Source organism: Indicator indicator, chromosome 21, assembly GCF_027791375.1.
Source record: "Indicator indicator isolate 239-I01 chromosome 21, UM_Iind_1.1, whole genome shotgun sequence".
Lineage (NCBI taxonomy): Eukaryota > Metazoa > Chordata > Aves > Piciformes > Indicatoridae > Indicator > Indicator indicator.
In genome coordinates, this window is record NC_072030.1 from 10,202,289 (window position 1) to 10,224,260 (window position 21,972).

Here is a 21,972-nt window from a genome sequence, read left to right on the forward strand (position 1 = left end):
TTCATGGATAGTTTTTCTTGAAATGTGTGTGTGTAATATTGTGGAAGGACTTGTATTTTCTTACTAGCCCCCCAAAAGGAAGTTATTTTATCCTTCTTTAGCATGTAGCTTTGTTGACCCAACATAGTTATGATGCAATACCCATTCAGAGAGCTGGAGATTCTTTTGGGAATTGTAAAGACGTGAAGAGATAATGATTACTGAATTGTGGAAGCCACAAATAAATCTGCAATTGCTAACTTAATCCTGTAGAAATTATGGACTTTCTGGATCAGGCTGATGGTATCACAAGATTCTGAGATGAATCCCTTTACTCTGGACTTTTACATGCAGAAGCTGCTCTCCCTCAGTCTCAGAAGACAGAGCACAGGACAAAGGAAAGCTATGCAAATTTTCTAAGATAAGGTTACCTTTAGGGTATGAATTGTAAAAATTGAAGTTGTGTATTTAAAGTCTGAGCAAGACTGTGGACCTGAGCATACACTTTTCTTGTAGTGCAGACACACCCTCAAAATTATTTGTGAAAACAAATGGTGATGCTAATGAGCCAGCTCTCAGAGGCTTTTCCTACCTGCATGTTGAAAAAGCTGTCCTTTGTATTCTGGTCCTGTAAATAACCTATACTTCTGACAGCTTAAACAAGAAAAGTTAGAAAGAGGGAAGAAAATGGAAGCAGATGTGCAAGAGAGATTAGTATAGACTGATGGGAAAAGAAGGAGAAAAAAACCAAACAAGGTCTGATTCATCGCTGTACCAGCGGAGAAGAGGAAGATACTCCTAGAGAAAAGAAAAAGGAAATTTTTCTAATGGTGCTGTGATGTGTATGTTTTGGTGCAGAAAGCACAGGTGTCTGGTTTTTTACTATATTTGTGGAGCTTCTGCAAAAAATATGGATGTTCAACAGTTACAGTATCCCACTTTGCTTGTATTTATCTCTTGTAATGAGCTGTTTGGGATGAAGCTGTACTGTGCTGGCAGCTTTGGCAATGGCTAATTAGAAATAATGAAGGCAAACAGCACAGTAAGGAAACCCTTGAAATACATTCTCGATGAATGCTGTTTAAAGATACCTGCTTTTGCTGACAATTACTTTAAATCTGGGCTTAAATGGGAGTTTGGTTCCTCTTTAAGAACAAAGGGATGTATCTGTTCATTCTCGTTTCTGTTTCCTCTGATGAAATATTTTCACACTCATCTCCAGACAAAAGTTTCTGTATAGGCATTACTTCTATATGGCCTGTATTCAGAACATCTCATCTCTGTCAAGTTTTCTGAAGACATGAAAAAAAAGAAAGTGGCGAAGTCTAAAGTGCTACACTTGGGAAATATGATACAGAAAATGGCTAGAGAAACCTTTTGGTACCTGGAGAAGAACTGTATTCTGCCGCTTGGAGGATAATTGATATTGGTCTTCCTTGGTTTTGTGTTGCAGTTCTGCTGAGCTTTGTCAGCCTTTGTTGGTGGAGTAGGTAATGCCCTGGCTGCTGAGATTCTTTCATTAAAGTGAAAGCAGTGTGGTGTAACAAAACTCAGAACTGTTTAGTTACACACTCACCAAGATCTGTCAAAAAATACAAGCTTCCATTAGCTCAGTAGTTTCTTTTGTGTTGGAGGAGAGCAAGGCTTGATTGCTCATGTAATTAAACATCTGTGCATTGATTTGTAAACATGTTTATGGCCTGCATTTGACGGTAGTGACTGATAACTAGATGAATTGTCTGCATATGAGGTCATAGTAATGCATGGAGCAATATGGAGCAGATCCTAATTAATAGATTGGGATCACAACATGGCTCAAACAGGGAAACCACAAGTACATTATTCAGATCATCACAGACAAGTGCAAGTGCAGCTGTGTCACCATGGTGAGAGGCACTTGTAAGCCATGTGAGTGCCTTTGAGTTCAAAGAATGCCTCTTCAGCATATTCTGATGACTGCTGGTTTCTGTCCCTCACATTGATATGCAGTAGAGAAGCAAGAACGAAACACTTCATGTACTTGTAAGATCTCCCATGTGTGCCTTTTACCATCTACCAGGACAAAAATTAAGTCTAGTCTCTTTGAGCAGACAGAATTTTGGTTTTCCAGCCCTATAAAGTAGGTGTCAATCAGAAACATTGGCATCAAGGCTACTGATGTCTTAAAGTTCAGAGCAATTCCTATCTGTGCCCATCTGCTGTGTATGCTTGTGTATAGTATAGTCTCTAAATATGTAACGTCAGTTATGTATGGCTTGTTTTCATTTGTTTCTCTGATTTTGGAACATTAATAGTGGTATTATGTCAACCTGTATGTCTTCCTGTGTATTGCTCTATTTTTTTGTGTCAATTGAATTTTTTTGTGCAGAATAAATATTTCTATACTTAGACCATGGATTGTTTGATATAAGTCAAGCACTTCACTTAGCATAACTTTGGGCTTGATTAGTACCTTTTGAGAATGCAACACTAGAAATGAAAATTTTCTTTCTATGTGCAAAATGGATATAATTTTCTCTTCATGCTCTCCTGTTGATATATTTGACTCATGTAGCCATCTCCATGACTGCCAAATACCCAGCTTCTCCATTAAGAGAGAGGACATATTTCAGAATAAATGTTGTGATACCTGCACTTTTGTTCTGGGGAATCGTGCCAAGCTCTAGCCAAATAGTTTTGTACACCCTGGTGAACTGCTAAGTTGCAGTGTGAAGGAATGAGTACTCAATTAGATTTATCAGTTTTGTGAGAAGGGTTACAAGGCTTCTGCAATGATATGGTCCTCCTGTTGCTTTTACATAGTGTGATACTGAGTTATTAATTTGTGCTCAGGCCTGGAGGGGTTATCTGTTCTGGAGCAAAGGTGAGAATAATTAGTTAGTTTTGGCTTGATTGTGTTTTCAGGAGTAAAAAAGGGCATGCAATCCACATTTTGCTTACATGTACCTCCTTGTTATTTGACTGTGATGAGCAAGAGGTCTAAAGGCTATATGTAGCCATAATTACTGAACACCTATAGTACAAATTTGTAGTCTGAGCCTCAGGTACTGCTGCAACAGACACTGGTGGTGTTGCAGGACCAACTGGATATCTCAGACTATAACTTCACCCCTTTCTCTAGTTAGAAGCAGGGCCTTTACTTTTGGGAGGGAGGATTCTTTGACTTTCTTGTCCAGTTGTTAGGTTGGGTCCCAGGCAGTGGAACAGTCTGTACCATTTGCACTCATCCTAAACACCTAACTGGATTGGCCACTCATGGTTCTGCCTTCTGTGACACTGATTAATTGTGAGTAGACTGGACAGTGTTGGTCAGACTCAGTCTTGGTTATGTTTCTTAGCAACATTTGAGGGTTTCTCCCCTTGAGATGTTATTTCCCCTTCTCCTCAAAATAAATCTGTGAACATGCCATGCACTATATTAGTCAATTATTACTAATAAACCAGTGAATAATCACTTGGTGTTCATCACCCTCATTACACCTGTGCTTTATAGGTCAGCTTTTTGTAGCTGAAAAGTGATTGCTGGTCCCTCTAGAGTATTTTTTTTTTTTTCTTTCTCCCCCAAGGAAGTAATTTTGTTCTTCTTTGGTCTGTTACATCTTTGGCCATTTCCCCCTGTATTTTGTGGTTCTGATACAACCTTTTGAGACAGGGTGACCAGAAATAGTGACTGAGGTGCAAGCCAGTAGAAATTTTATGTAGTGCTGTAACACTGGTTGTTTTGTACCATTCTTTTTGATTTGCAGTAAGTCTGAGCTCCTTAGATCAAGAGGTCTGTTTGTCTCAAGCACCATAAAGTGCTTGGAACAGGGAAATCCTCAAAACTATTCCATGCCATCTAAGGAGCACTCTTGAGATTACTTTGAGAGAGGCTTTTGCTTTATTGCAGTTTTATGCAATGGTGACATTTCATCCAAGACTAACATGATGACACATCATAGTGGAACTTCTCAGCCTCTTCGGGGACTTGGTGCATGTGAACTTCTAGGCTCTGACATGCCAGTGCTGCTGTTACTACAGGATTATCAGGGACAACAGCTGTTTCTCAGTCTGCTGGAGGTGGCATTCTTGTGTATTTGCCCCAACATGTTTATCATAAGCTTTACTAGTGACAACTCTTCCATCTCAGTGGCAAGTGCTTAACTGTTGATTTCTTGTGGGTTTTTTTTTTTTTTTTAATCATGTGAAATTTGGGGAAGGGTTGGGGGGGCACAGTACAGATTTTTTGTGGTGTTTCTGTATTGCATTAAGTATGTTACTAGCTAGTGACTGAAAGTAATAATAAATTAATACCTGACCCTAGGACTTAGAATCTGAGCTTGGGACCAGGATAAGTTTATGGTTGTTGCGCCTTCCACCCCTGCTTCCCCCCCTTCCCCCTTTTCTTCCTAATTACTATTAATTTTAGGGTATTAAATGTGAAGGAAATAATAGTACTCTCCTGGAATTTAGGGTCCTGCAAATTCCTAAACATCAGAGTATTTTTTGACTTTAAAGAATTGAGTTGCTTGCAGCACAAGTGTGTTCATGCTTAATGCAATTAGGTGCATTTCCCAGAATGTTAATTTAACAAAACCTTTTCCCATGACCTGGAAAAAGGGATAAATAAAACATGATGCTGCTTGCTCCATACAGTTTCTTCCGCCTTCTGCTTTAAGCCAGCTCCACTTTATTCAGAGAAAATGTTAAGGAAGATTTGGATTCTTTTTCTCATAAAACCAGAAAGGAAATTCCTTGGATTCTCTTCTGAAATTGGGAAATAGGAATAGGAAGCATGTGTAGACTGTGTTATCAGTGCTGCTGTGTGCGGTGAGTTAAACAACTGGATGGGAGTAGTACATTTGTTTAACCTCCTAGCATAATGAGCTGCCAGGGGGATTGCTCCACTTAATAGCAGCCGTTCATTACTCTGCAACCATTTGCAGTGTGTTATTTCTCTTATAGCAAAGAGAATTGGCAGTTCCTAGTTTTAGCTTGCTTTATCTGTGACATTTAATGTCAACAGCCTTGAGACTTTGCCAAAACAATCCTAACAAATCCTAATCCCAGTGTTTTAAGGTAAGTATTTGCTTCTCAAAATTCTTCTGTATTAGTGCTGCATGTTTACACTGGACCTTTTTAAAATGCAACAGTGATCAAAGAAATATTTGGTCTGAACAATCTGTTTATTTTTTGTTCTCTGAAGGCACTTTGCATGTTCTTTTTTTCTTACCTTTCTCTACCATAGATATGAAATTTGTGGTAGAAGGTATTTTGGGGTGGTGATGTTGCTGCCTTTATATTATAAGGACCATCAGACCAAAATTAATGATGAGACAATGAGAATTCCATTTATAATGACACAGATGTAGTTTCATGTGCCAGGTTGTACACTGAAATGCCAAAAGTTTCCAAATTAACCTACAGCTGAAGCCACCCTCTACCCAAGAGCATAATTAATGCTTGTTGTTGTTCAAAGGGTGCAATGTAAAAGCAATAGAGCTTTTATAAAACAGAGATCAATTCTTTAAAGGCATCCCATTTGCAAAAACTTGCTGAACTGTCAAGGGAAAAGAGAAATTTTTGCTAATGGCAAAAGAAATGATTATTTTAGGGAGTGAATTAATAGGCTATTAATGAGCCTTGTTCCCAGTGCATTGTTCACTTCACACTTGACAGCAGCTCCATGGATCAGAATGGAATGTGTCTGTTCTTAACTGTGAGTTTTAATATTTTGCACTGAAAGATCATAATGTTGCTTCATCATTAAAATAACCACAAAATTAACTTTTGCCCCAAGGGAAAGATAGATGGCAGCTTGATGGCCTCATTATTCTTTTTTTCTTTTTAACAAGAGTAAGGTTTTATATTGGCTTATATAATCTAAGAAGATCTCTGAGGAAACTGATGCTAACTAGAAGAAGAAAAAAGATATAGCCATATAATGCAATTGAATGTCACTTTTCTATAAAAAATTTAGTTATAACAAAGTCTTATGCATTCATCTGTTTCTTTTTTTCTGTAGTAGGAGTTGTCCCAGGGATGACTCCCACTAAGTAAACTTGTCTCACTGAAGCCAGAAGTAATCCCACCATCATCTTTGCAGGGCTAACATTTCACCTGCAGTGTATAGAGTTACACAAAGATGGGTATTCACAGATTCAGGTCTCAGCAGGTAGCAGGTGATGGCATGCTCTGAAAACACAAGGGTAGGAAGATGCATGTGGGGATTAGAAGTGAATAGCCACAAGGTCTCTAGTTCATTTGCTGTGCAGCTTTGGTTGGTGTGCCTACCACGTGTGTGCATCAGTGTGCCCATTTCCAATAGCACACAGTGTTAGGTAGTTCTGTTGACTCAGGAATTTGGAGATGCTTCATGCTTTTGAGAATCTAGCTAAATAAATACTTAACTATCTCACAGGGATTTAATGTTCACAATGGACTTTGAAATATGAGGAAAAGGCAAGACTGATTGCAGTCCAGCTGTTCAGTTCAAGCACCAATTCTGCTTATTCGTTTTACTTCTTTAATGAGAAAAAATCACTTTTGTCACCTGAAGAAGGCTTGTGATTAAAAAAAAAATGTGTACTCAATAGACCACATCTGTCACTGCATGTGCAGGAATCTGTCACAAGCAAGTTATGATAGCAAATGAACATTTTTGATCTTTGTGGACTTCTTTAGGATATGTGACCATGAAAACTGGATTCCTTTCTGAGCTACCTATATTCCTTTGAATTGAAACCTGAGCATTCTTAGAGTGCTCTGGCAGACAGAGTATGGAAAATTGTGCCTCCACCAGTGCATTTCCTCATTTGCTGTGGTCTAGATTTGAACTCAAATATAAGGTAGAAAGAATGTGTTTGACTGATTCCAACTGACTCCAGGAAGTTTTTGTAGCTCAGGCAGCTTCAGTTCAGGGACATTAATTTGGCTTAAAAGGAGGAAAATGGCCCTGGCTTCAGAGACCCAGTACTTCCTGGGATTTATTCAACATGAAAGGACTGTTTAGAACAGACTTACTGCAGCACTGTGTGGTAGAAAGGTACAAATCTTCCCTAGCACTGCAGAAGAGCTGACCTCTTTCTGCCTCAAATGCAGGCTTTTTTGTCTTGCTGCATATGTGGTCACTGGTCCTACAAGGCTCCTACTGTGGTGTCTATTGCAGATTGAGCAAAAATAAAGTCACATCTTTAGATGGAAATTAGTGTCTGTGGATAGTGTTGTCTTAGCACATAGGTGATATTCGTTGTGGACAGAGGAACTGAGGATTGACTTGTTTGGCATTGTGTAGGATTTTCACAGGCACAATGGACAGCTCAGTGTAGACTACTGTGTTTACCACTACTGAAATAAGATGGTCAAAATCCAAAATGGAGTATCAGTTGAGAAAAATACCAATTAAATCTGGGAAATGGGTGCTGTCTCACTTTCACTTTTAAGTCACAGGCCCCTAGCAGAAAAATAAGTACAACAATGAAATTAAACCCTAATTCAGAAGCAATCAACACATTTTTTTTTTTTTGTCTTTGAGTCATGCTACAATGAGTGCTACTGACTGTATTGTAGTCAAAAGAAAAGGATTTATTTAGTAAATTATCAAGGATGAAACAACAATGAACTATGATGAAAAGAATGGAAAATTACTTATGCAAATGACACAGATCTTCATACTTCTTAAGACTGCTTATATTTGCTTCATTATGAATGCTGGATGAGTCCTGATTTCAGTACACATTCCTGGATGTAAGGCAGCTTAAGGAAGTCACCTAGATGGATGGATTTGCTTTGTTTTGCATAAGAGTATTTCTGTAGTTTTGACAGTGACAAATCACAAGAGAGTAGAAAATTTATGTTGCTAAAACTATTTCAGACTTTTACTGGAAACTACTTCCCTTCCCCTGGAAACTAGATATATACATCCTTTCCTCCTTAGTACATGTAGGATGTTTCTGGATTTACACTATGATATTTAAAGGTCAAGTGCCTTAGGTTTTAACGGGACAGATTTGCTAACATAAAATTTTCAGGATCCTTGACAGTATGATACTTTCATCCACTTGTGTCAGATCTGACCCCCATTTATTTTGAATCTTTCTTCTGAAGAAAGTGACCTGATGATTTTTGAATAAAATGGTAAATTTTATGATCTGAATGCTATTTCTTCTGTAATAACTTCCAGAAGCTAGTAGGGTTTATATGAAGGATTCATTTAGTACAATATTTTACATGCTGAGATTTCCCATTCATTGTAGAGAGTTAAAAATCAGGATCCCTTGGCCTGATGAAAGAAAGACATTTTTTGTCAATCATCGAAGAGTAACCTGGGTGTCTCCTGTTCCAGTTTTCAGTTTTAATGGTGGCAACTCTAAAGCTTTTGGAAACAGTCTAACAATACAATAGGTATATACTTTCAAGCCCTTTTGACACAACTGGTTGATTACATGTAGCTGAAAGGGGGTCTATCCACTATAGAAAGAGCAGTAGAATTTTGGTGCTGGAAAGCTTATTAATGTATTGTTGTTTTCTTTTCTTTTTTTTCTTTTTTTTTTTTTTTAATTTGTTTTCCCAGCGTTCAGCATCCATAAGCATTGTGGACTTTTCAAACAGTTTAGAAATGGAATTACCTTCAACAAGGTTATCTAGCTTGGCCGATCCGCAGATGCAAGGTGCAACTGCTGTTACGCTTGGCCCATCTTCGGATGCCCTTTGTGACTGTGATACTTCATCAGAGCCAGTGCCCAGCTACAGCTTGACGTCAGGCAAAGCTCCAAGTGGTCTGAGTCCAGGGGCTGCCACTGGCCTGGCACTGAGTGATGTAATCCAGGGCAGCACTAAGTGCAAGGTAGGAATTGCTCAAACTCCTTTACTGTAAGGAAATCCAATTGTGATGGAGTTAGTCAGTCAGAGGCAGCTGTTTCAGAAAGTAAGGCTTTCCTTATCTGGTATTTGAAAACTGATTGCAAATTATTTTCTGAAGATGTAAAGAAAGAAAATTAATAATAACATTTTCTTTTCCTCCACCCCACCCTCCCCCATCTCCCCACTCTCCCCCCTAAAGCTGGAAAATGAAAACTTCAGTACTGTGGATCATCCTCTAGAAGGCAGCTTGGCTATTGCTGGGCAAGATGTAGTTAATGAATTAACTCTTTCTATGCAAAAAGTGCTGGAAGAACCAATTAATCTTTCCATCAAAAAATCTCAGCATTGTATTTCTCCTTGTGAACTGCTCAGCAGCACTTCTTTCATACCCAAGAATGCCAGAATGAGACAACATGGAAGCAAAGAAGGTATCATCCTTTTCGTTATTTCAGTTAGGGTTTTGGTCTTTCTTTCTCAACATTGTAATTACGAGCATTGCAAAGCACAGTGCTTATTAATGTGCCTACATATAAATGTGCTTTCCCAGGAAGCTTCAACTATATTATTAGAGTACTCAATCCAATGGAAAAGTGTGTTTGATCTCATTTGCTGAGGAAAACTATGGAAATTATATGCTTTGAATTTGTAACATCCTTCATCTATGACCTATAAACGAGTGTGTTTATGTGAAGTACCAGGAGTATTAGTTCTGTTAGAAGCACTTCTGTTAATGAGACCTGCAGTTATGACTATGGAAAAGCTGTTTTGAAGAGTCCAAATTCAATTAAAAAAAATATCTGAGATGTAATATGTCCTCTGCTAAGTCCTTCATATCAGTAACATAGCAATTTTTTTGGGTTAATATATTGGATGGTCTGTGCTTTTGCTTGGCTCTGTCTACTGTGAAACAGGGAACATTCCCTTCAGCCAAGGCCTATTTCTTCAACCTAAATGGAGAATTAGACCTTACTTAACTCTTTTCATGGGCGCTTTGCCAGCATCCTTGTGCTACAGTGTAAAATCTCATTCCTGCAAACTCTAAAAGTCAATGAGACTATTCATGCAAGCAAGGCGTTGCAGGATCAAGCTGTTATCCTGTGGCTTATGCCAGTATTTGGCTGCTTTTCTCTGTAAAAGATGAATTAATATTTCTATCTTTGTGCTGTATTTTTATTCTGAGAATTCTAATTAGTGCAAAGGAGGCCTAGCTCAGTGAGCCAAGGAAATGTGTTTGTCTTCTCTTATATGTACTACACCAAATTGTGACAATTATGCCAAAACAATTTGTGTGAGTTGTATGAATCGGGTGCACCCTAAAAAGCTGTGCTTCAGTCAGGCTTAAGTGTCTATGAGAGGAGCAGCTTTGTAGTATCTGGTTTGACTCCTGTGACACCACACATGGAAAACAGCCCCATCATACAGAATCTCCCTATATATAACATGCTGCAAAACTCCTCTGTGTAAAGCACAGGTCCTGTCATGCAAGAGGTTGGAAAGACTTAGAACATTAAATTTAATGCTGCTCCTTTTACACAGGGAAGGATCAGGAGTGAGCAATTCTCATCCTGCTCTCACTATTTGAAGGTGTATGGTGAGGGGGAACTGAGGAGATACGTTTGTTGTATGTAGTATGCACCAGTGGGAGAGATCAATGCTGTTGCAAAGGCAAGGGTATCTCTGCTGGTGGCTCTCAGTAGCATTTACTGGTTTCAGCAGTGCTGTTCTGCCAAACCCTACTGCTTCTGATGTTTATCTCCAGTGACTCATCCTTTTGTAATATTAAAGCTAAACATTTCAGCTTAATTTATAACAAAATATTTCTTATCCTAGCCCCAAAGGGATGTAGTAAAATTTGTACATAATTTCATCATTTTCCATCTTACAGCCACTTTCCTTTTTATCATGACTTGCATAAACACCCTCCTCTTCCCTTCTCTCTCCTAGACTAAACAAATCTGATGATTTCAGTCTCTCCTCATGGTTCAGGGTTGTGATTATTTAAAACCACCTTGTTCCTGCTGAGCTATTCTGGGTTCTCTACAATTAAGGAGTGCTGCCCACAGCCAGAGGCAGTGCTGCAGTTGAGGCCTCTGGGGTGCCATGCAGAGCTTCTTGTTTTACATTCCTTACTGCTGGTAATATGCTGCAGGATGGCGTTTGCCTTTTAAGCAGCAGCAGCGTTATGTAGCTGACTCACATGCAGTGGATGGTCCACATTAAGCCCCAGTTCCTTCCACAGAACTGTTCCCTAGTCAGCTGTTTTCCTTTGTGGTTACATTCATCTGATCCTTCATAAGCATAATCACAGAATGGCTTGGGTTGGAAGGGTCTTTAGAGACCACCTGCTTCAACCTTTCTGCAGGTTGGGATGGGATGCCTCTCAACTAGACTTGATACTCAGGTATCTCAGTTCAGTCTCACTGATTTAGGAGATTTTTTTTTTTCTCTGATATTAAGATTTTTTTAAAAATTAAGATTTTTTAAAATTCTAAACATTTTCCACAGGATTTGCAACCTCTTTGATTTGGTGTTTTCCACTAATTTTACAGGTACTATTATTTCATAAGCCATGATGCTGATGGAAATGTTGATTAATATTAGGAACCCATCACCACTAGAACATCCTCTTGTTCTACAGCTTGCAACAAGAGCTGCTCCTTCAGCTCAGTGTGCTGTCATTCATTAGTAATTCTGTCCTGAGCCATCACTAGCACCCTTCATCTAAGCAATAATCACAAGTGAATAACACATTAGGAGTGATATGAAATGCACCTTTCCCATCTCTCCAGAATTGTTTTGTTATTCTTGTGTCTAGCATCAGTGAACAGCTACAGTTACTTGCTTATATAATGGATAGTTTTGAATTCGTGTTTATATGTTACATGGATTGGAGAATAGAAAGGAATCATACAGTGAAGCTTCTTAGTATGGAGCAGGAGACTGCAGAGACTTGCTGATCCTCAGGGATTCAGACCTCAGCAGGCCTGTTTTTCTCAAGTGAAGGCTGTAGAGCAAAGAGGATTACTTACATTCTATATATATGGATGAATGTGGCATGTGCACATATATAATTTTCTAGGAGTGTAACCATTTTGACAACATATTTTGGAAAAGCTTCTCATATTCAGAACAGAAAGACAAAGATTGTATCCCAGAATAGAAAATAGCTACACGTTTTCTATACATATAGATGAAATGATTCCATAATTCACTTACAATATCATATTACACAGCAGTCAGAAGTACATAAATATTGAAGTACTTTCTACCCTAATCTGACTTTGATATTATAAATATTTTATTCATTTTCTTATCTTCTGTTCCAGATTCCAATAACTGTGAAAAGGAACATTTAGAAATGAATATGAAAAGCAATCAGAATGTCAGGTAACAGTCTTTTTTCATATGAAAGCACTGGGCATGAAGTTTTATGCATGTATTTAGAAAATTTGTCATCCTTAATGATAACGGAGAACATAAAAAGAATTCAAGATTCGTTCTAGATAATAATTCTGAAAGTTGTAAAGGACTCTCTAAAAGTTGAAAACAATTTAAAAGAAGTGGTGAGTTCATCCATTTCTGTTAATCTGTGTAATTTTCCAGGATGAATAAACTTTTGCAAACTTATATGACTTGAACAGTCCGAAACTGTTTAGCCCCAGTTAAACCTGAAAAATATAATGTGACAAGATTGACCCTATACCATCAATTATATAAAGTTTTGTCTTCAGCTACTGCTTGAATGATATTTTAAAGTTAAGTTGATGATGTGCTGTGCTCCTACTTGCAGGTAGCCTGAAAAGTATCAATCATGACTTATGTTGGGATAATTAAAGCAAAAATATACAGAGCAGGGCAAACTTTTTAGCCCAGAAGTTAGTAATGCATTTACACGTGTGATTAATTTAAAATGATTGCATTTGTGTTTCTTAAAGAATCAGCATGTTAAAAAAAAAAAAAATCCAAATCTTCAGCATTTAGCCAGGAGTCACAGTTAAAAAGGAAGAGGAGCCCAAATAACAGTGTGTAAGAAAACGCTGAAATTGGGTAGGGTTGACTTTTGTGGATTATCACTGGATTTAACCATGTGTCATTTCGATTGTAGAGCTGACCCTAAGGAGAAGAAGATTCCTTATGTGCGACTGGAACGCCTAAAAATAGGTACATCAGAAGCGGGGGAGCTGCCAGTGTTTAAGCTCCAGCCACAGCACAATGAGCAGGAGGGCAAAATTCTCCTGATAATTGAGTGTGGGACCCAGTCTTCAAGTATGTCTATAAAGGTGAGAGTAATTTCCTTGAGGCTTTACTTGCTTTCTCACCTTCATCCCACTGTCTTGTACCCACAGTTTCTGAAAGTTATATGCTACACAAGTCTGTTGTTTCGTTTCACCCTTGGATACTTCTGTGATAGGTTGAAGTAATAGAGAATGTAGCTTTTAGTTTGCTGTGTAGCTCCCTGATATTTCCATTTCTGAGAAGTGTGTCTTTGGGATTGGATAGCTGTAGTGTTCTTGTGTTACACCCATCAACCTGGCTTGTCTGTCTAGTTACAAACACAGGATAAATAGCTTAAAACTGACCTGATTCCAGAAGACACAATGTAATAGATTTTTAAAAGCTTTGTATGCTCTTGCTTCATTGGAATCTTGATTGTCAACTTCTTTCAACAGAAGGAAATGGAATTTCTGGTGGGAACAAAAACTGTATTTTTTGGTTTATTTTTCTGACTTGTTTATTGTAAAATCTGCAAATAAGATTGTAAAGTAGCCTGATGTTTTTTTTTTCTGTCATATGAAATATGTACAGCTTTCTCACAATGCTAGTGCATTGTGGTATGTGGAGGAAATTACCTGACTGAGGTGACCTGGCCAGCCAGGGGCATAAGTTGAGTTGACCATGGGCCTGCTGAACCCCAGAGTTCTCTCCAGTAGAGTTCACTGCAGAGAAACTATTTTGTTTGCAGATAACCATTGCTGTTACATGCTTATGTATGAAAATGATGATCATGTGATTCTAGATTTTTCTCCTTTCAAGATAAATAAAGATAGTCCACCTGAAGGACTGAAATCCAATGGAGAGAACTCAGAAGACAGGAAAGTTCTCATATCCCAGGCTGCAGGACAGACACAGCCTACTCCTGTGGATACTCTGTCTGCTGATCAGAAGCTCAACAATGGCATCTCCATTATAAAAAAATCTCCCATTACTCAGGAAGTTAATCCAATTGAAAACGAGGATTTCTGTGCTGTGTGTCTTAATGGAGGAGAACTGTTATGCTGTGATCACTGCCCCAAGGTCTTCCATCTATCGTGCCATGTCCCAGCCCTGCTCAGCTTTCCAGTGTGAGTATGTATGACGTTTAGCTAATGTGCTCAGTTTCTGCTTGCTGCCTTGGGGCAAAACATATCCTCAGGGATGGATGTGTCAGTCTTACACAAGGGCAAAAACTGCATCTCTCACTTGCCTCTTTTGTTGCTTTTCTTGCAAAGGGAAGAATTGTCTTACACATTAGGAACTAAATGAATTATTAACCAGAACTGTTTCCAGCTGTGTATGCCCTTTCTGCAGTTAGCTGGACAGTACAGCACAGGTGAAAGAACATTTAGTACCATGGGCTTCAGATTGCCTGCTATTGTAAAATTAGTTAAGGATGAGAAATATTTCCAAACGCAGTGGTTCCTTGGCTTATTATTTGACAAGGCTGCTGACAAAATGTGACACAATGGTTTTGGCTTGTTTTGCAGGGGAGAATGGGTGTGCAGCCTTTGCCGTAACCCAGTGAGGCCGGAGGTGGAATACGACTGTGAGAACACACGCTACAGCCACAGCTATCCTGCGCAATATGGCCTTGATGACTGTGACCAGAAGGTGGGGATAACTATTTATTGTACTATTTAGAAAAGGACATGTGATATCAGCATGAGTTATAGAAAGATGAAACAGGCAGGTCTGGAATTCTTTTCTTCTTTGAACAGGGAAGTTGCACTCAGCAGTAGAACAAGCTTCTCTGAGTCAGCTTTGCCTCGCTTTCTGCCACTAAATCTTTTTACTTTGAGACTTGGCACTTTCTCAGACATTACTTAGGCCAGTTACAATAACATTTTTAAATGTAGACACTTTTTGACTTTCAGTTGGATTGAAATCATCTTCATGTGTACTCTTAATTCCCTTGAAGATTACATTCAGGCACTGTTAACTCAGCCTGCATGGAAGTTTATCATTTTACATCCCCATTGCCAGTTTTCTCCACCAAATCTCACATGAAAAAAATGCCTTTACTTGAAGACCACTGGGTATTTGGAAGCTATAAGTTCCAAATAAATGTCCTGTGTATATTGTACAAATTAACCTAGAATAAGGCACTGATTAGTCTGAGCAGCACACATAAAAGCAACAGCAATGGTTCTTAGAGCACTGGGGCCCCTTGCCAGGGATTATGAGCATAACTGCAATTTGAGCACTGCTCAAATTCATCAAAAACATCACCTGTGTTGTTTCCAGACCTGAGCTACACTCTCCACAAAGAGCTGGACATATTTTCTTACTGTTGATATGATCCCTGTTTCCACTGGACTCAGTACAACTGGCCAGAAATGGTTAGGTTTTGGGTCTTGATTAATGAGGTTCCCTTTAGAAAATAAAGTTGAAGTTCTATTGCTTGTGAGCAAACATGGCTCAGTAGTATATTTGTTTTGTTTCAGTGAAAAAAACCAAAGTTTAAAATTATTAAACAGAACTCTTTTCATATGGTATTACCAGGCACATTGCGTACATCCACTTGTATGAAGGATGTAAACAGTGTGAAGCATTTTCCATTGAACTGTTTCCACGCTGTTGCTGCTGTTCTATTAGTCAAGAGCCAAGAAATAGACCTGGAGTGAAGAAGGGAAATAGTGATAGCGATGAATTCCCCAAAGTTTCCAGGAGAGATGCATGCATACATTTTTACATATTATTTTTTTCCTGGCATTTCTTGACTATCCTAATTTTCAATACTGTAAAAATGCTATGAGGCAAAATGTCCCCCAGGCTAGAGTGAACTGTGACTTTCTGCATGAGAAATGCACAGGCTGCATGACAACTCCCCTTGTTGCTAGTACAACTGATTAACTAAAGGCAAGAATGAAACAGATTTCTTTTAAATGAAAATGTATTACTTTGGGTTCTACAGAAGTGTGAAAAGCTGGTGCTTTCCCTGTTCTGCAGTAGTATGAGCCTCCCATTCCATGAACCTGTCAGCCCACTGGTAAGTACTAAATACACGTGTGTCTGAGGGAATCCAGAGAGTACTCTGGCACACCTCACAACTTTCTCTGTTGTCTTCATGAACAGTATTGTTTCCTGGGGATGGGTAGGTGTTTCCTTCTTGCAAGTGCTTTGAAGGTGTCAGGCCAGAGGCAGATAAATGGTGACCAGTGTTCTTGGGCCAGAAATTGACTTGCTGCATACACGGAGAGTGTTGTACCAACATAAGAAAGGTCTGCTTGAGAAATAACCCTAGATTACCTCTGTTCTGGTCTTTTGCAAAAGTGCTAATATGACTGTGTTCATGGGAAGAAGCAGAGACTGCTGTTTTACCCATATACTCAACAGTTGCAATATTAAGTGGCTATTGTAAGGAAGATGTAGATTAAAGCTATTGTAACGATATAGAATATAACGTGAAACAAGTTGGAGCAGGAGAATGAGATGCAGAATGATTTAAGGAATGGAATATGCTGGTAGCTGGTGCCCATTGCAAAAGACCTTCACTGAACTTTCAAAAGAGTGCATAGTAACATATTTTCACTCTTGGCAGACTACTTTCTGCAGTACCAGCTGCTCTTATTTCAGCACATTGTTTTCATAATTGCTTGGGGGAAAAGTTAGCTAATTGTCAGTGTTACATATATTATTGATTATAGTTAAATGATGGCATCTTTATCTGAGAATAAACTTAGAAAGTGCAAATAGCAGAGCAGTCACTGAAATGTGCTGTTTTCAAGACTCAACTTGCAAGCAAATATTTTTTTTAATTAAACAAAAAAGCACCCAGGAAGATGATGTGGAAATACAGGCACCAAAAGACCAGAGCTCTCTTCCTTGATGAAAGATATCCTCTACTGTAATATCTGTCCAAACTTGGATGAAAGTCATTGGAGAGAAAATATTTTAATAGCAAAGGTTACATATCTGTGTCTTAATTCTTATTACAGGCTCGGCATTATTATCAGATCATCAAAAGGCCAATGGATTTGTCAATCATAAGAAACAAGCTGCAAAAAAAGGACAAGTCTCACTATTCCACACCTGAGGAACTTGTGACTGACGTGCGTCTCATGTTTTGGAACTGTGCAAAGTTCAATTATGTAGGTTTCTAATATGCATGGGTAAGGGATTATAAATGAGAAGGCTGCTCTTTCAAGCTGTAATTGATGTAACTACTGGTTCAATTGACAGCAGGTATGGGTTTGGGATAAACAAAAGTGTTCATCAGTTTTACTCTTTGGAAATTATTTATATATAGTTTTAATGCCAGAAATTGAGATATATATGAACCTGAAGTCTTGATAAATATATATGATTCTGAAGTTTAAGAGAGCCTTCTTAGTGGACAACTTTTTTTAATGATGCTGAGTTTGCTGTGAGAAGCCAGTCATAACCAGTCATAGCCAGCAAAATAACAAGGGAAAATTCAGGTACATAGACATTCCTAAGCAATGATGACTGCTATTCTTTCTAGTTCATTGCACATCTCCTGTTCTTAGAGGTGCAGAAACATGTTCCTTAATAGCAGCATCTGGTTTTTACTTACATTGTAAATGCAGAGGGACTAATGGGCTGTAGAATGTGTGCAGAGACTAATGGAGATGCAGCAGACAGAGCCAAGGTGACACATGAAGGTAGAGTAATCATTTGGTTTTGATCCTTGATGATTTCTGTGTGTGGTAACACTGAATGGTTGTTCTTTTATAGCCGGATTCAGAAGTTGCTGAAGCTGGACGATGCCTAGATGTATTCTTTGAGAGCAAACTGAAGGAGATTTATCCAGACAGGCATTTTCCTTCAATGCAACAAGAGGAATCTGATACTGAAGAAGTAGAGAGTCAGAACAGCAAAATGCCACCTCAAGATTTCCAATGGCCATCAGACGGACAGGAGTGCATTCAGCCCAAAAGGAGACGGCGCCATGCTGTAAGACTGCAAAAGCAAAAGCATTTCGTTGCCAAGTGGCCACCCTGCTAATTCTGTTTACAGCTACTGATGGGAAGTTTTGACAGGGCTGTGTGGGAAAACTGTCAAGCTTCTATCACAGGGATGTGATCAGTTCCACAATTTTATATCAAGATCCTCTGAATGGAATAAAGTGTCAGTTGTGTATAAATGTATGAGCATGAACAGATGAAGTCTCTCAGGCCACACAGTTATCTTCCTAACAGAAAGCTCTGTCAAGATTTTGAAAAAGACTAAGCCCTCTAGCTATTCACAGTTTATTTCTTTTGTACACAGGAAAGTGAAAAAAAAAAAAAAGGTGTCTCAGCCAGCTAACAGCCTTCCTCAGGTATGACCTCCTCAAGATGTGAGATTTGCTATGAGGAATCCAGCAGCATAACTGACAGAGTTAAGGTGTGTGGGAGGAATGCAAAGCACTTGAGCTGTTTATTAAACTCTCCTAATCTGCTGACCATATGCCTTATTTCTAGATCTCGTGGATAGATAACAGATCCAAAGTGTTTGAATCTGTCAATATTCAATCTATTGAATCATGTATATGTTTTGCAGTGTTTACATCGAAGTACTAATGTTTTGGTGATAGGTAATTATGATTAATAATGGAAGTAACATGCTAATAATATCTAATACTGCAGTACAATTTTATAATCTGTTTTATAGAGCACAGGTAACCGTGTAATGATCTTGCAATGTCAGTGTGAATGTTGGCCATGCTTTGTGATAAATACAGCACGTAGAGATAAAAAGCATAATCCTGTTGTTTTCTTCAATGATTTTCCTGGGAGCTTGTCTGCTCAAGGTCTGTGAGATGTAGTCTAATGTGATTATCAGATTAACTGTTTCTTTTGAAGCAGAGCATTTTTATTAAATCACAAAAGAACAAGTGCTAGTACTAGGGCTCTGTGTGGGCTGTTTCTGAATGCATACTAGATGCTCTTTTTGCCAGGAATGATTCTTCTAGTGTTTAATTCATACGTGGTAAAACAGTGTGGGATTTCTTGGGTCTCAAAGGTAGCACTTCTATACAATCCAAAGCATTTGGTTTTCTTTAAAACAGATACTGGAACTCAATAAATTAACTACAAAACAAATTACATGGTTATAGAAGTGCCTATAAAATAACATAATATATTCCTGTTATTCTCTTTGCTTATTTTTGTAGTTGTGATTGCTAACAGTGCTAGAAGATGAGGGTAACATGATGTGTAGAAGCTCAAAAAGAGTGAAAGGGTGTCTAAGGGTTGTTGTTGTTTTGTTTTTTTTTTTTTTCTTTTTCCTATACTCTGCAATGTGTCAGCAGACCCAGAAGAGCAATTTTAGAGTTTGGCTGAACAAAGGGTAACATGTAATTGTAAAGCATGAAGGGTGGGATGGGTAAGAAGACATGACACCTGATTAGAAAGGGATGGTTTGCAAGCTGCTTCCCACCTCTTCCAGAAGCAGGTGAGCCAGACCTTTGTGTGACCAATGCTTTTTTTGAGAGGCATCTTGGCATCTTCCTGCTTGGAGCTCTGCCCAGCAGTGTCAAGCTGGGCTGTGGTCTGGCTCTAAGAAAGCAGGGTTGTTGCAGATCTCAAACACATTGAAAATGAATTTTAATTTGGTTCCTGTAAATAAAGATGATATTTTTCAGCATAGTTTATAAGGGCTATTTGGTCTGATAAACTATGTATGTTATTTTAGATAACACTTTAAGGTAAAAGTTTCTATATGAAATACTAAGATGTGAATGTTATATTCTACTATCTGTGACTTACTGTTTCCCATTAAGTTGGTAGTGAGCTAAAGTTTTCTTTGAAGAAATGAAATCTGGATATTATAAGCTGACTGGAAAACCCTGAGATGAGGGAATAGCCTGTCAATTCCTATGTGTTTGCTTTCTGTCAAACTCCTGTCTCAAAACAGTAAGTGTCTTAGCACAGGGAAACGAGTGTAGATTTGTAACTGAATTCATCACCCTTGTCTGTGCTACAGGTTTCGCCTTTTCGCCACCAGGGACATACCTTTTACAATTGATAGTACAAAAATGCTATGCTGTGTAGCCTTCATTAAGGGGCAAAGGTAGAAATGGGTAAGATTGTTAATGAGTTCCTCTTTTCCTGGAAGAACAGAGTCAACAAGAACCTGCTTCTGTTTCTTAAAGACTGTAAGTTTATTAACTATTCCATTATTTTTGGAGAACACTTGTTTTAATTAGATTTATCCAGAGTTTATTATACTTTTATTAATAATAGAAGTGTACCAGTTTGTCATCGTATATAATATACCCTTTGGGTATTTGCTGGCAGGACTCTATGGCCTAATGAACACTCTTAAAGCTAATTTTGTGATTGCTTCTCTAAGGCATAGTAATAAAAGAGCTTGTAAACTTCATGTCATGTTGGTAAGCAGAGCAAGAAATGAACTCACAAGTATAACTATACATACTTTGAAACACAAATCTGTGGGTCAGGAACTTCACAATACATTGCTTGTTGTAACAATAACATTGCCCATCTTGGACGTTGCCTTAAAATTGCTAGCTTGTGATGTTCCTGCTGCTGGACACTATGTCACCAGGACCTGTAAATTCTTGGACTGTTTATTCTCTTGAAGTCCCATTGCACACTGGTAGCAGCACTGACAGGTATGAAAGAAAAGGTCTATCTTCTAAAATCTGACAGCCTGTGTGGCCTTAAAGAGAAGCAATATGTAGATTATGTAGTTACTTTTTCTTCTATCACACAGCCTTGATTCACAATCCAGAATGTGTAGGAAAGGAAGAAACAGGGAAGCCTAGAAGTTTTCTGCTGGAAGTAAGTATAGCAGAAACAAACACCAGAAACACTGGAAACCCCATCAAGTGCTCTTGGTTCCTGCAAATGCAACCAAGGGCACAATTTTCCTTTTGTCTTCAGATATGTGTTACGTGTAAAATGGGAAAAATCTGTTTGTGCTTGAATACTTGGAAAAGAGATTAATTACACTTCAGTAATAGGTCTGTTGAAGAAATGACAGCTACAAATTTGGCTTTCATTCCCTACAGGCAATTTCAAAGACATACTTCTTCCAGTACCATTACAGCAGAATAGTGGTAGAGTTCCTGCAAACAGGTGTTTAACAATTCAGATTATTGAATGACTGCATGTTTATATGTGTAATGTGCTTTGCTGAACAATAAAATACGTGAAATGTATTTTTGCACATCAATCTGAAATTTTTGCTTTGATTACATCTGCTTTCAATTACTGTATGGATTATATAGTATCATTTAGCACTTATTAGCTAAGTTGTTGATAACTACTGATGGCAACACAGAATGGTTACTAGAGCAGCTACTGTAACACTGGAAATCAGCTGCCTGTTTCTGCTGGAATCTTCAATACCATGTAGATATTTTACCCTTTTTGTTTTTCAATTAGTTGAAAAATATGCTATGAACACGTAACAAAGAATGTTTTGTAGTTTAAATATACATATACATTAAAGTGCCAAGGTAAATAACACTTACTAATGAGTTGAAAAAATTATTGTGGTGTATTTAATCAGAAGGAATCAGAAAAGATAGTATAAAATGGAAAATACTAGAAATTGGCAAATTATGGAATCATTTGGAAAAAAGCTGAACAAAACACTCTTGGTAAAATGTCAAGCAGACACTTGTTTATCATTATTGGCTACTCTCAGTTTGGTTTATGATAATATAAAACTATCAGCAGCAACTTTCTGATCTGGAGGCCTACTGGCTTGAGGGTTAAAGAATTCTATTTTCACGGTTACAGTTGTGCTTTGCTTCAGACCTAATTAAGACAGAAGTAAATTTTCAATTATATTAACAGGGAAATGTAAAAAAAACTTCCGGGTGTGTGATTCCTCTAAGTGTGAAATACAGGCAATGGACTTCAAAACTAAATACTAGCTGAGTTTCTCTGCCTTTAAGTAGATATCAGTGAGATAAGC

At 38.2% G+C, this 21,972-nt stretch overlaps 1 protein-coding gene across 1 annotated transcript in view; it reads left to right on the forward strand.

The window, feature by feature from the left end:
* Positions 1-18,348, forward strand: part of TRIM66 (tripartite motif containing 66) — a 39,206-nt gene extending 20,858 nt beyond the window's left edge. Inside the window, exons 11-20 of the mRNA XM_054390516.1 lie at positions 8,531-8,803; positions 9,020-9,247; positions 12,140-12,207; positions 12,926-13,100; positions 13,855-14,162; positions 14,565-14,688; positions 15,992-16,066; positions 17,016-17,168; positions 17,776-17,994; positions 18,310-18,348. Coding sequence (XP_054246491.1) covers positions 8,531-8,803; positions 9,020-9,247; positions 12,140-12,207; positions 12,926-13,100; positions 13,855-14,162; positions 14,565-14,688; positions 15,992-16,066; positions 17,016-17,168; positions 17,776-17,994; positions 18,310-18,348 — 1,662 coding nt within the window. The remainder of the gene's footprint in view (positions 1-8,530; positions 8,804-9,019; positions 9,248-12,139; positions 12,208-12,925; positions 13,101-13,854; positions 14,163-14,564; positions 14,689-15,991; positions 16,067-17,015; positions 17,169-17,775; positions 17,995-18,309) is intronic.
* Positions 18,349-21,972: the final 3,624 nt, after the last annotated feature.